Here is a 14,205-nt window from a genome sequence, read left to right on the forward strand (position 1 = left end):
TTGTGTTTTCTCTCAAGCATATTGGGTTTTGTGAGAGTTGGTCCCTTGAGGTTTTGAGAGCTTAATCTTGTATTTCATCCTCTTTTTGAAGATATGTGGGGAAGGAGAGCACTGAGGGAGATCGAAGGGTTTCTTGGGTTCCGATTGGGGTTTTCTCTCAAGCATATGGGATTTTGTGCAAATCAGTCCCTTGAGGTTTTGAGAGCTTAATCTTGCTACAAGCATGATATTTTTTAGGGTTTGAGGATTTTTGATCGAAGGGATTCTCCTTTGTCTAAAAATTTTCAATTTATGGGTTCTATTTTAATGATAATATGGGAACATTCTAAATTTGAAAATGCGGCCATAACTTATAACAGATGTGACCATTTCTAGGTACTGTAAGCTTGATAGCTTGATATCAATATCTTTGCTGATATATTAGATCCAGATCAGGCTAGGTAAAATAACATTAAGCACTAGAACCAGTCCTGATAGCCATTTACTTTTGTCTATTTTGTAATATTAACATAATTCTCATTAGATCTTTATACTCTTGCAATACCTAAAAATTACTAGGGATGAAGAAGAAAAAAAGGTTTTTTCAATGCAGTATTTTACTGGTTTCTTGTTATTTATAATTGTTAAGGACCATAATGATTGGTGTTGGTTGTCTTGAAAATCTCAGCCTATTCTTTTTTTTTTTCCCTTTCTTAATTCTTTGAATCATATTCTCATCTAGTTGATACTTTGTGACATGTATTTAGTTAATAGTTCATGACATGTATTTGATCCCATTCATAATATTGATATTAAGTACTCCCTTCTACTAAAAAAATATTTATGTAGTTACTTGTCACAACATTTATTGAAAAATAGATCTAAAACTTGTCACTATTATCTTCCATTGGGATAGGAGGATTAGTCGCGACGCTAACGATGTATATTATGATAGTGGAAGGATCTGGATAATTATGGTAAACTGTAAAGTAATATATCAAGAACTTATGCAGATTTGTCATGCTGTACTGGATAGAACCCCAATCACTGTAGAGTTTTTCTAGTATGCAGATTTTTGATTCATACTGCTAGACTGCATTTGGCTGTACCTGTTGAAGATGATCAGATCATGTATACCATCTTGGGTATCCCATCACAGAGATTTTTCTGACAGTTGAAATTTTTATCGAGCTGATGGTGGTAGGAGTTTCGGATAGTGGTGAACAGCATGTAAGTGTATCTCAACCTATATTTACCCCATTTGCGCAGTTGGGCATGGGGTTCTCTATTGGATACACCTCCAATGGTCGATAAAGCTAGGTATGAGTATGGAGGCACCCTAGTATATACGGTTGGTAGACCAGCAGCATCCGTAACTGATAGTTCTAAGTATATGGTAGGGGCAGAGGTTGCATATCAATATTGGAGTAATGCCTATTTGATGATGCGGGGGTCAGTCTTAATTATGTGGCAGCTATTATGAAGCATGTGGAATATGAATCTTACGATCTTGTACCACTTAATCAGCCGCATGTATGCCATGCCTGGGTTGGAGGATTGAGAATTGCAACGATCAATATAACTTTATTTGAAAATGAAGCTGCTATTGGTTATGATTATCCTACTGATGATGAAAATGAGGATGATGATGCGAAGTCTAATGATAGTTATAGTGGAGAGTCTAGTGCGGAAGAGAATGTCCCACCACATGAAGTACCTTTTGTTCCTGAATTCGGACTGGTTAATGCATCCGACGATGATGAGGCCACATCCCATGGAGCATTGCCAGAACATCCATTCTTTGGTGGGAGTGAAAAGTTAAGAAAGAAAATGATATTTGGATCAAAAGAACATGTCCAACATACTATGAAATAGTATGTCATTCGCACCCACCATTCTTTCAAAGTCATCGAGTCAGATAGGATTAAATGGAGCATCGTGTGTAAATGGTTAGAGAGTTGCAATTGGTATCTCTGGGCATACTGTCGGACCAAGATACAGTGATAGAAGATTATGATATATAAAGAGCCATATACGTGCTTGAATATAGATGCGATGTGAGATCATCCACAGCTTGATGCATGCATGATTATTGATATCATTAGAGGATCAGTTAGGATAGAGATATCCATATCCATATTAGCCTACCAAGCTTATGTATGTGATACGTGGTAGTGCAGGATATCTTACAGAAAGATGTGGATAGCTAAATAATTTATTATTAGTTGGCTATTTAGAGATTGAATGGAGTCCTATAATACATTGGGTCCTTAGCTAGCTATAATTTATCGTGCCAACGAGGGAACTATGGTAGATTTTGCAAAAATTTTTATGATAAAGCTAAATACAGAGGTATTTCGTCATGTTTTTTGGATTTTTGATCCATGTATTCAGGGCTTCTAGTTCTGCGCCCATAGATTAGTATCAACATAATGTATCAGTATGGTCAATATAAGGATACTCTCATGCATGATAATTGTGGGGAGAGATGAAAATAGGAGTATCTATCATCTGACATTTACCATTTGTGAAGGCGAGAGCCATAGTAGTTCGTCATGGTTTTTATGGCGTGTCCACCATTACGTGGCACGTGACCGTATAGGGATCGGCATGTATCAGACCGACATAAAGAAATATTAGCTGCTATTTCAAATGAATCTGTTGAGTGGACAGCACCATATGGATATCACATATTATGCCTTAGACATATTGAGGCAAACCTAAACGATCGATTCCATGATGTAGTATTTTTAGCTCATTTTCATCAAATTGCAGAGCAAAATCAGTCCTGAAAGTTCAATCGAAACATGCAACACATTGAGAAAATATGGTTCAATTGCTTCCAATACCTCAAAATATATCCACTTGATAATCTGAATAAATGGTCGCTGGTGCATGATACAGATGGACATAGGTATGGAATAATGAATATGAATCTATTTAAAATTTTAATAAGATGTTGAAGAGGGCTCGCTCATTGCCAGTTACTGTACTTGTCTATTTTTCCTTCGAACGCTTGTCAAAGTGGTTTAGTATTAGATATGCAATAGCAGCACGGAGGAAGAAGGCTAGCAGGATATTCACCGATAAAATTAGATATAAGTTAAATAGACGTCGGCTGAAGTCTAGAGAGCATGATATGGTTAAGTATAATAACCAACCAAATTTGTATGAGATTTGATTGAGACGCAGGTATTATAGTCCCGATGAATCTGATTATATATAGATGGTCGACTTAGGGGCATGCACATATATATGTCGGAAGTGGCAGTTACTACACCATCCGTGCTTCCATTTGTTCGTTGTATGTATCAGTGAGAATTTGGATTGAAAGTAATTTATAGACGACTATTATACTATTGGATATTATGAGCAGTCCTATACACCTACTTTCTATCCCTTCGAGATTCCTCTTTATTGACTTAAGTGGACTGCACCTAAATTCATATCGCACTCATTTACAAGATGATATAGAAAAGAGCATCCACAATCGAGGATCTGAAATGATATGGATGCAATGAAGAGCCAAAATATTGTACGGTGTGTATTGTGCAAGGAGATGGGGCATAGTCAATGTAGATACCCCCAACAGTGCTGATTTATCTATTTGTTCATATGATATACAAATTATCTTTATATATTACTTGTATTCTTTTTAAACTATTTTGGTTATTTAATTATATCGTGTAAATACTTGAAAAAAATTATAAAATTATCTCGTTGTTAGTCTTGGCTATTTATGTTAAATTTATTATCTTTGGTATCTTTTATCATCTTTGATATTTCTTGATCGTAAGCTCGTCTTTTCATTTTATGCCTCAAACATGGTTGGTTTAGACTCCGACGTGCACCTGAGGCTGATAGATCCTACTGTGCTATATCTCTAGACCCAACACCATAGTGATCGTATATATTTTGAGGAGGATATGGGGCCCCTACGCTGTAGATATAGAGGCTTGACCACGATGTGCATCTTGCGGCTATATGAGAGGATCATGGAGTATCGTCACATGACTAATTTTTCTGAAATTTTCAGAGTATGCGACATACAGCTTAATTAAGCCCTCATTACAGTCATGATAAAGCGATGGCGTCAGGAGAATCACACTTTCCACCTCCGTATTGGGGAGACGACGATCACATTGTAGGATGTTATTGTTCTGCTTAGATTATGGGTGCATAGGCCTGCCATCATCGATACTGTGTAGATCATCTGGTTGGACTTCTGTGAGGAGTTGTTTGAGATTAAACCACCGAGACAATATTGTCTAGATCTTCGTTGAGATTTCACTGGCTTCATGACACGTTCTACCATTTATCGAATGATGTAGATAATGAGACTGTGTAGAGGCATGCTTGAGCATTCATTCTATACCTTATTAGTGGTCATCTATTCACTGATAAGTTCGGTTCTCATATGTAGTTGTTGTACTTATCCCTTCTATGTGATCTCTACACATGTGGGCAGTTGAGTTGGGGCAGCACTACTTTGGCCTTCTTGTATCACAAGCTCTATAGGATCACTAGGCCAGATGCTCGTGAGATAATTGGACCATTGGTATTGCTGTAGCTTTGGGTATGGGAGCATTTACACGTCGAATGATCAGATAGGATGCTTCCCAGGATAGGATCCCACTAGCTGGTATCAGAAGATGATGCAGTAGGACATGGCCCGTTAGATGAGGATGATGCTGGTATTGAGGGCCCACTTGGTGGGATACAATATGGCCAGGATGATCAATTGGGATGCAAGTATGTAACCAGTAGCAGTAATTTTTTTATGATATATGACTATACGTTTTCACATAATAACATATAGACCTTATTTTGGACAGGTGGAGGACTCGATTGACTGGTGCTGACAATTCGGTATCGCACACAGTCATATATTATAAGGATCAGCTTGACCAGTAGCGCGATGATCAGATGGTATGGGTGTCTTACACTCTAGAGATATTGACCGCATTGCCTGAGGTATGCCGATCGGATCAGTATGTAAGGACACGTGCACCTCTCATTTGCTTCGACATCATGGAGATCTATTATTCGAAGCACGTGATACAATAGTTTGGAATGCATCAGGGTGTCCTCCCATCATGTGACGCTCATGACGGCCTTCGCAATCTAAATCGATGAGAGTGACATCGTCATGATTGGGTTTGAGAGCACCGGGAGCATATTGACATATGGGAGCGATAGGAGGATTTGATTATCGCTGATCCACCTATACTCCCCACAATGGATTATTATGATCCATATCTGGAGTGATATAGGAGCATCACTAGGTGATTCATCTTGCCATTGATGAGGGAGCAGTCCGAGATGAGGTTTCACCTTCGGATAGCGTGATGGATATTATGATAAATATATTTTGCTTTTTGTGTCATTTTGCTATGTCATTATTTTTATACTTATGAATAATATTTACTTTTTACAGTTTCAGAGGATCACGTTGCTATACCAATGGATAAGAAGTGGCTTCCATTTGATCACTGTTAGATGAAAGGATTGAGTACTTGTTGATGTCATGGACAGCCTTATCGACACTATATGAATCATCTCTAAGGATAGATGACTTCACACTGTGCCATCGATAGATGATCCGAGTACCTCATCATATACCCAGCATACCTCATATCATGGGTTCTCCAACTTCGACCTCCTCCGAGATGAGATTCCACCTTCGGATAGCGTGATGGATATTATGATAAATATATTTTGCTTTTTGTGTCATTTTGCTATATCATTATTTTTATACTTATGAATAATATTTACTTTTTACAGTTTCAGAGGATCACGTTGCTATACCAATAGATAAGAAGTGGCTTCCATTTGATCACTGTTAGATGAAAGGATCGAGCACTTGCTGATGTCATGGACAGCCTTATCGACACTATATGAATCATCTATGAGGATAGATGACTTCACACTGTGCCATCAATAGATGATCCGAGTTCCTCATCATATAGCCAGCATACCTCATATCATGGCTTCTCCAACTTTGACCTCCTTATAGATGATGCATTTATGTTACAGAGGATGAGTGAGTCGGGAGACACGTCACATTGACCCGATGAGCAGCACATCGATCCTACACATGGGAGGGCCAGAGACAAGGCTAGATTGAGGGTTTTCTGAGGTAGACATCTGGCACATATTGATAAGCTGAGCACGACAGCACCTCCCTCCCCATCGGTCGATACCATGCCTGAGCTATCACAACAACGGTCAGAGGTGACATGCATCTACGAGAGGTGGATGCGAAGGAGGCTCCATTACCTTAGCATATACGCCTCTTGATAGTTATAATAGTTGTACATATTTCTTTTTGTTAACAAACTTTATAATGATCAACTATTGGTTTGTATTATTTTGAAATTAATATTACAAGTTTTTCTTATCCGGATGCACATGCTATAATTTTTGTTGGTTGCATAAAAAATTATTGTTGAGTGTGATATAGGTTATATGGTTGGAGTTTGGAATTATCCATCATCTCTGAGATATTGTGCAATGTTTAATTATAAATGAATTTTTTAGATAACATATATGAACTTAGATGGATTCTGATATCTTTGGAGATCAATTTTCTTCTAACAGAAAAAAAGAGGAATGCAGAGATTCATTACAATATCAAGAACTACTTCAAATAAATTGAGCATTTATGTTATTTATGTATGATTTATGTGTGATATTAGACTAACGCTCATGATTTGATTTAATGGCACTAGACATATAATAGTTAAATGGCATCAAACTCATGATTTATGATATCAAACTTACTTTCATGTATAAAAAGATTAACCGGTATCAACCTTACTTTCATTGAGAAAGAAACTTGAGTAATGACTTGAGAGGGAGCAACTTGCATTTCAATGGTATCAACATTTCATTAAGGGGGAGATTGAAAATTTTTTTTGAAGGGAGAGAGAAATTTGTGTTATTGTTTGAATGATTATGCAATGTCTAATCTTTGAATCTCAAATCTTTGAATGTTTCATCTCTATGACATTTGGAAAGCATTTGAATCAAAAAAAGTCAAATTTGGATGAAAATCTAGTGAGAAAGGGGGAATGGAAGATTTCGAGTTGACTCCAGAATGATTCAAGTCGACTCTGGGACGTTTTGGACTTGGCACACAGCACTGACACATGGGCGAGTGGACTCGAAGAAGATTCGAGCCGACTCTCTCAGAGGAGACAGAAAGGCTAATTTCTGGACATAGAACTCGAGTTGACTCTAATTGATTTCGAGCCGACTCGTTTCAAGGTCGTCCTACCATAAGATGACTCATATAGTCACCGTATAGTAGGGCAACCCATAGAGTCGCCCTATAGTAGGGTGACCTATATAGTCATCCTGCCATAGAGCGACTTTAAGTTCTGACTTTAAGAGTACTAAGTCAGCACAGAAAGTTACTCTATTATAGGATGATTTTATTTCAAACAGTATTTTAGTAAATAGTTTGGAAATGGCATTATTTTGATAATTAGTTTAAAAAAATATTTTTTCATAAAAAAGCCTGAAAAAATGTCATGCATGGTTAGCCCTTTTTTTTTTAAAGGTAACTTGGATAAATTATACCAAATAAGCACAAATACATCCGTGGGAATCAACAAATAAAATATTTAATAAAGAACTAGAAAGATGGATCATAGAATCCTATAAAGTTGAACTTATGATTGATCAGACAAGATACTATTCTGCAAGCTGCACTATTAGCTTTTCTATAAATATGAATAACCTCAAAAGAGAGCAATGAACACAATAATCATCAGTAATCTAGAAGAAAAGGATGAAGTTTAAGTTTAGTAGGCAATAGATATGAAGGCCATCTAATAACTGCCTAAGTGTCTCCTCCCAAACAAATATTGCTTGCCTCTAATATTTGAATGCACAACTGGTCTTTGAGAATGGTGAGTAACATCATGCAAATACCCTATTGGCACTTAACTCATTCATTTTTTTTTTATTTTTTATTTAATAAAATACTGGCACCAAACTCATTTGCTTTCATTTTAAGACAAAATAAATGCATGCATCTCTTTTATGCTCTCTGTCCATACTAAGGCCGGTAAAATATAATCTGACCCAATAATCTGATTTATGTTCGATCTAATATAAACAAGTTTTAGTTTCAGCTAAATAGATTTGGATCATACACAGATCGATTTCTTTAATTTATTTAATATTTGAATTAGATTTAGATTTCAGATATCTAATCATCTCCCCGTCCGATCAATTTAATATTCAGATCAAATCAAATCAGATAACCAATTTAATTTATTTAATCTATTTAAAATTTATTTAATCTGTTTAACCAGACATGTTTAACTTGTTTAATCCATTAAAATCTGTGTAATCCGTTTAGCTCATTTAACATAATTTGATCCGCTTAATAAACGAATTAAGCAAGTTGGGTCAAGTTATTTATTTAATAGACAGTTCGGATTCATATCTCAATTTTTGATCTATTTGATAAATAGATTGAATTTGATTTGATGATTTTTTGATCCAACTCGAATCGACTCAATCTATATTCGATCGGACCTGATCCAATTTGCCACCCCAGTCCATACAGTCACAACAAGACTCTCCTCTTGATATGAAAAATCTGACACGTCTAATTACCCTAGTTTACAATAATTTCACAAATCCGCTGTAGAAAGCCTGCTAATCCATTTGAAAGTTTTGTTTTCCGCTCAAAATTTTGATTTTGCTAACCACAACCCACATTAGCATAGACTTCACTCCTATATAAATGTGCCTTACATTTGTTTAATTTCTTTTTCCCAATGGCATATGCTTTTAAGTTCATTAGGTCCACGAATATTGATTTTTGAGGCAACAAATCATGAAATTTGCATCAACCCCCTTATGCCATGTGGCAAGAGAACCATTCGTGCGCACAGCAGGACTCGTTACTGTTTTACCATTGCTTAGATGATATTATGATATAAATTATCACCATACCTTACCTTCTTTTCCAAATCTTTTTTTCTTGAAAACTTATGCAGAGTCGTATACAATACAAACCATGACCATCTAATTTTCACATTTCTTTATTTCTTGAAGGTTTTGCCCAAGTTAACTGGTCTTCCCAGTCGCTCAAAAGGTTACCTGTATCCTGGGCTTGCGCCGGAAGCTTTTACACTTGCCAATAGCATTATAGCAAATCAGCTAATTCAGGGACACGCAACATTCATCATCCTAGAAATATTATATACATTTACACAGTTAAAACATAACTCATATTTAATGTTCTAACAGACCAGATTCCTAGCTGAAACCACTTAAATGCTAATGTGTTGGTGCCTCCAAAGTCTCCCATCACACGACAGAACTACATCAATATTTGGGTGCAGAGCCTATTCACACTTGCAAACAGCACCTTTATCTAGCCACAAGGATGAAATCCCTAATGCGTACATGATTGGAATTGCTTTTCCTACACAATTCCAGGAATTCTCAAACAGGGAACATGTAGTTGAGGTTGTATCATAACCTGATATGTTACACATGCAATAACAAATTCAAACAGCAGCAGCAAAATTCTCCGGAAAAACTCAAGGCAAATCTTCCAGCTATATGGCCAGCCTCTGCTGGTGGTTAGGGCGCTGATTATGCCGTCTCTGCCTGAGCCCATCTGCCTCTTGTTCATGCCGTATCAGAGCAGCATCGGCTGGGATAATGTCTCGGTTATGTGGAATGATCTCTGATTCACTTCTCTTCCTCATAGTTTCCTCCCCATAGTCATGCAACCTCCGGCCTATCAGATAGCGGTCATCCCTTATGGAATTGTGGAGGTTGGTGAACCAAATGTGGAACCGTCTGGCACAGAAGCACATCATAGTGACAAGGAGACAGCCCAGCCAGGCAAACCGGTACACAGCAGAGTTCACTATTAATGGGTAGCCAAACACTGGGAAAATGCCCTTTGCAAACACATAAGGCACGCAGAGTGCAGTCAACAGCTTTGAGACAATTGGTATCACAATCTCACGCAGGACCCAAAGGCCCCTCAGCCGGGAGAACCCATCCTCTCTCACTCTTTCAAACTTTCTACGCCAGCTTTCATCTACCAATGGTGCCATATGATCCAACATGACCTATAACAACAAAAAGCACATTCAATATGCTGAAAATGCTAGAGAAATGACATCTCTCTGCCCAAGTGGTTTAGTTCAATTGAGTCTTTCAACCCTTCAACCCCGCCAAAAAAGAGAAAAAAGAAAATACAAAAGGAATATGATAGAGCCATCAAACACGAAGCTGCAGGTCCAAGCGAACTCAACAAATAGATAAAGATAGTAGTAAGAGTACCAGTCTAGTCCATATCTTGAGAAATATCAGACCCAAAGCCCAATCCTGGTATAGCAGGAAGACTGGGCTTTCATCCACAGGCACCCTCATTGGTACAATCACCAGAAGCTCGAAAAGAAGGCCAATCAGCACAGGGATAACAAAAATCTGAAAACGATAACAAAGGGAATTAAAAAAAAAAGAAGGAAGAGAGAGAATATTGAGACAATTCTAAATCGTTGGCCTGCATGATATTATACACTTACCCATATAGAAAGAAGGGCAGAACACTTGAGGACCATAACACACCACCTCCAAATCTGTGATACCAGAACATGTACTCGCCGGGCTTTAATATATTCAATCGAGTATCTGGTTCCAGCTACAACAGCCCAGATGATGTAACACCCAATGCTGAATGCAAATAGATCTGAAAAGATAAGCAATCAACACGTTGATTCCCCATGATTAAAAACTAACCAGTGATAAAATATTGCTTAGATATTTTTCTTAAACATAAGTATTACCATTGCACTTGATACCATGAGTAACTGGGAGGCGGGGGATAGCATTAAACAGCATGCGTCCAAGTGAAATAGGCACAACAATCATCGCAGAGTTAAAGAGCAGAAGAGTCATCCATGCTAACACCAGCAATAACACAATACGGAGTACAAAACCATACCTGCCGAGAAATGAATAAATGATTGTCTGCTTAGATGGCAAGGCAATAATCTAAATCCACTGTCTTCACAAGAAATTGAAAATGATAAACCAATAAAAGATGCATAAAATCTACAGATGATAGAATTTACAAGAACCAGAAGATAAAACACCTGCAGTAAGCAACATTCAATCATACATTTCATCATATAATTCCGTTCAACCCAACTTACTAATGGCAGTTATGATGTAACATTATTCTGATCTAATCCAGTTTAATTGTGTTTGATTTGTTGAAATTGGAGCATTCAGTTATCTACTTAATCATATAATTATGTTCAACTCAACTTATTAATAACAGTTATGATGTAACATTATCGATTTAATCCAGTCTAATTGTGTTTTAGTAGTTGCAATTGCTCACACCATATTCTTCAACCCAAGTCTCTTTCATAACCAAGTTTTTCATATAAGGAGTCAATTCAATGCTTTTGGTTTCATGTACATGGAAAGAAACTATTATTACTTTTTAAAATAATAGCAACAGTATCCTCTACAACATATTCAACATTGCAGTGTAATAACTAATGCCTAAAAAGCTTTCCAAATGTTAATCAATAAGATCTTCTAAACAATTCTAATTAACCTAAATGTTAAATTTAAAAAAGCAAAATAAAGGTGAAAGCTGCAAAGATATTACAGCAGTCCCAAGAAATCATTATCAACACTAAACATGATAACACAATAAATTGATCTAAAAAGGTCTGCAGGAACTCAGTTATCTCCTAACTGAAGTTTCAATGTCCTGCTAAAGTCAAAAATGAGGACCCAAGGAGACAAGCAGGATCTCTAGCAGCTTCAAATCATACTTCCAGAGATTTAGCACATGCTCATTTATAGCAACTTATCAGTGACACAATGCCTATCATTCTCTCCTGAAAGGTTGGAGACCACTCGTAAGCAAGAAGGCGAAAAGGTTCTGAAAACTCATTTTAGGTACTAATGCAGGCATCACCTACAATACATATAAATTTGGAGCAGCATATTACATGACAAAGCCTCATATGATATGAAAAAAAAAACATCTGGCTAGAATCCTGCCAAAGTCCATGGAACCATTAAAAAGTTGATAATGTACATATACATTCAGGATAAAGTGGAGCAACAGAAAATGGCTTATGCAAGAAAAATCTTGTCGAATTTACTTGAGATGAAAGTATTTTCTGCACACCACCCTAAAAAGAAAATGATGAACAAAGAAAACATATAACTAGTGCACAGTACAGGAATTCTGTCACGTCTATACTTGTTAGGCCTTCCTAAAAAGCAAAAAGTTAATTTGCCAATATCTACTCACATATGAGCATAGTACTGTAATTATTTTTTGGTTTGCTGTCCAGTAATCTCTTTCATTCTTTGGATGAGTATTTGATCTATATCACAAACTTTATACATGGGTTCCATATTTTTCCAGCCTAAATGCAACAAAAATGTTGCACCTCTTTAAACTTTGCTCTTCCTCCCATGCCCGCAACTTAATGCTCCGATGTCCCTCCAAAATAAGAATCATCTGTAGATATAATTAGACATTTACATGCACATGCACATGCACGCGCGTGCGCGCACACACACATCTGCAAGCACACAAGGATGGCTTTAATAATTCCAAGGCATAAGGATTTTGATAGTTCATTTGTTTCCTGCACCTAAACAGATGGTAAGCCAATCAACTTAATATGATCCATCAAGCTCTAAATATTTGAAAATACATGTAGATGGTAGACCAAAATTCAAGTGGTTTGGTTAGTTCACAGCCATAGATCAAAATGAACCTTTTATTTTACTGTATAAAAATCATTCACTTAATGATCATTTGATACCACGTAATAGGTCTCCAAGTTAATATTCATTATTTCATTTTATATTATATTATTAACATGTAACTGATACATCTCAGGTGTATTAGTTTCCAGTCTAGCTTCATGTTTAATTTTTTCTATACATGGACCCCCCACTACAAGCATGAGTGGTATAAGAATTTATAAACGATTTGGTGCCCAGATGTGTGTAAACATGTGCATATCAAACTGTTTACAAATGCTTACTCAGAATCTGTCTGATCATCTATATCAGAATCTTCAGCAGCATCAGCATGTCCAATAGGATGAACCCTCCTGTTATGATCATTGGCAGCAAGTAATGGTGCCAAATGCTGGTCAGGCTGCTCAACTCCACCTTGATATGCATCATGTATTCTACCCCGTCTAACTAGTTCTCCATTCCCAATTTCCTGCCCACCATTTTCCTCAGGTCTAGGTAGTAGGAAATCGGTTAAGCCAAGAGCCCAGCCAACTGCTGTGAACCAATGATGTAAAATGGATTTAATTGTCGCTCGAGGTTTGAAATGCTCAATCGCAAACGGAATGCCGATTTGGAACAGAAGCACATCCGCAGGAATCTCGGTAAAAGGGTCAAAAACACTGCATTTGTATAAAATACTAACAGAATGAGAGAAAAGACTACAAAAAAAAATCATTACAAATTAAAAAGAAACAAGCAAAGGAACTGTTCCCTGGCTTTTGAATAAATAAAATAACATACTTACGTGATGTCCAATGGAAACATGGAAGGTGCTAATTGCATAGCAAGTTTGACCGGTAAGAAGACTAGCATCACAATCAAACTTCCGTAAACAGCAACAGAAAGCAAAACTCGGCGGGCATGTTTATGCACAGGGTCATCAATTAAATCACGAAATGGATTGTAATTAGGATCTGCCGGATCCCGGAGAAAATATAGAACCCCATTTCTCAATACCTATCAATTACAACTGTATAAGAATGAGGGAAAAAGGGGACCATAACAATACATTAAAAAATAGCATCAAAAACTAAACCATACCCCTCGAAGAAGGCTAACAAAAATGCTTATCTGAAGCATGTAAATAATTCCAACAAGCCAGTGGACCAAACAGCTTGCTAATGGTGACATTGAAAAGAACTCCACTCTTTGAGAAATTGTTGCACCCAGAATCCTTAAAGTACACACATCAAGCCACCACCCACACATTAATGGAAAGACCCCAAGTTCAATCACCAGAAGAAAAGCAACCTTAACCATAGTCATCAGATGTCTCATTGCTCCCACAAACTGTCTGAAAAGAGAAGGGATTGCTTCTGCTATTGTAGCTATCCCATAAAGCCTCCCAATAATCAGGTGCTCACCCTTAGTGTATCGAATCAAAGCGAGGAGCCCAAGGTA

At 37.1% G+C, this 14,205-nt stretch overlaps 1 protein-coding gene across 1 annotated transcript in view; it reads right to left on the reverse strand.

Annotated features, from left to right (window-relative positions):
* Positions 1-9,180: 9,180 nt before the first annotated feature.
* LOC105033438 (probable E3 ubiquitin ligase SUD1) overlaps positions 9,181-14,205 on the reverse strand; it is a 12,132-nt gene continuing 7,107 nt past the window's right edge. Inside the window, exons 3-9 of the mRNA XM_010908253.4 lie at positions 13,846-14,205; positions 13,550-13,761; positions 13,050-13,424; positions 10,809-10,966; positions 10,548-10,711; positions 10,303-10,449; positions 9,181-10,088 (exon numbers count right to left, since the gene is read on the reverse strand). The exon at positions 13,846-14,205 is cut by the window's right edge and continues 420 nt beyond it. Coding sequence (XP_010906555.3) covers positions 9,564-10,088; positions 10,303-10,449; positions 10,548-10,711; positions 10,809-10,966; positions 13,050-13,424; positions 13,550-13,761; positions 13,846-14,205 — 1,941 coding nt within the window. The 3' untranslated portion in view covers positions 9,181-9,563. The remainder of the gene's footprint in view (positions 10,089-10,302; positions 10,450-10,547; positions 10,712-10,808; positions 10,967-13,049; positions 13,425-13,549; positions 13,762-13,845) is intronic.

This window comes from Elaeis guineensis, chromosome 1 (assembly GCF_000442705.2).
Source record: "Elaeis guineensis isolate ETL-2024a chromosome 1, EG11, whole genome shotgun sequence".
NCBI lineage: Eukaryota > Viridiplantae > Streptophyta > Magnoliopsida > Arecales > Arecaceae > Elaeis > Elaeis guineensis.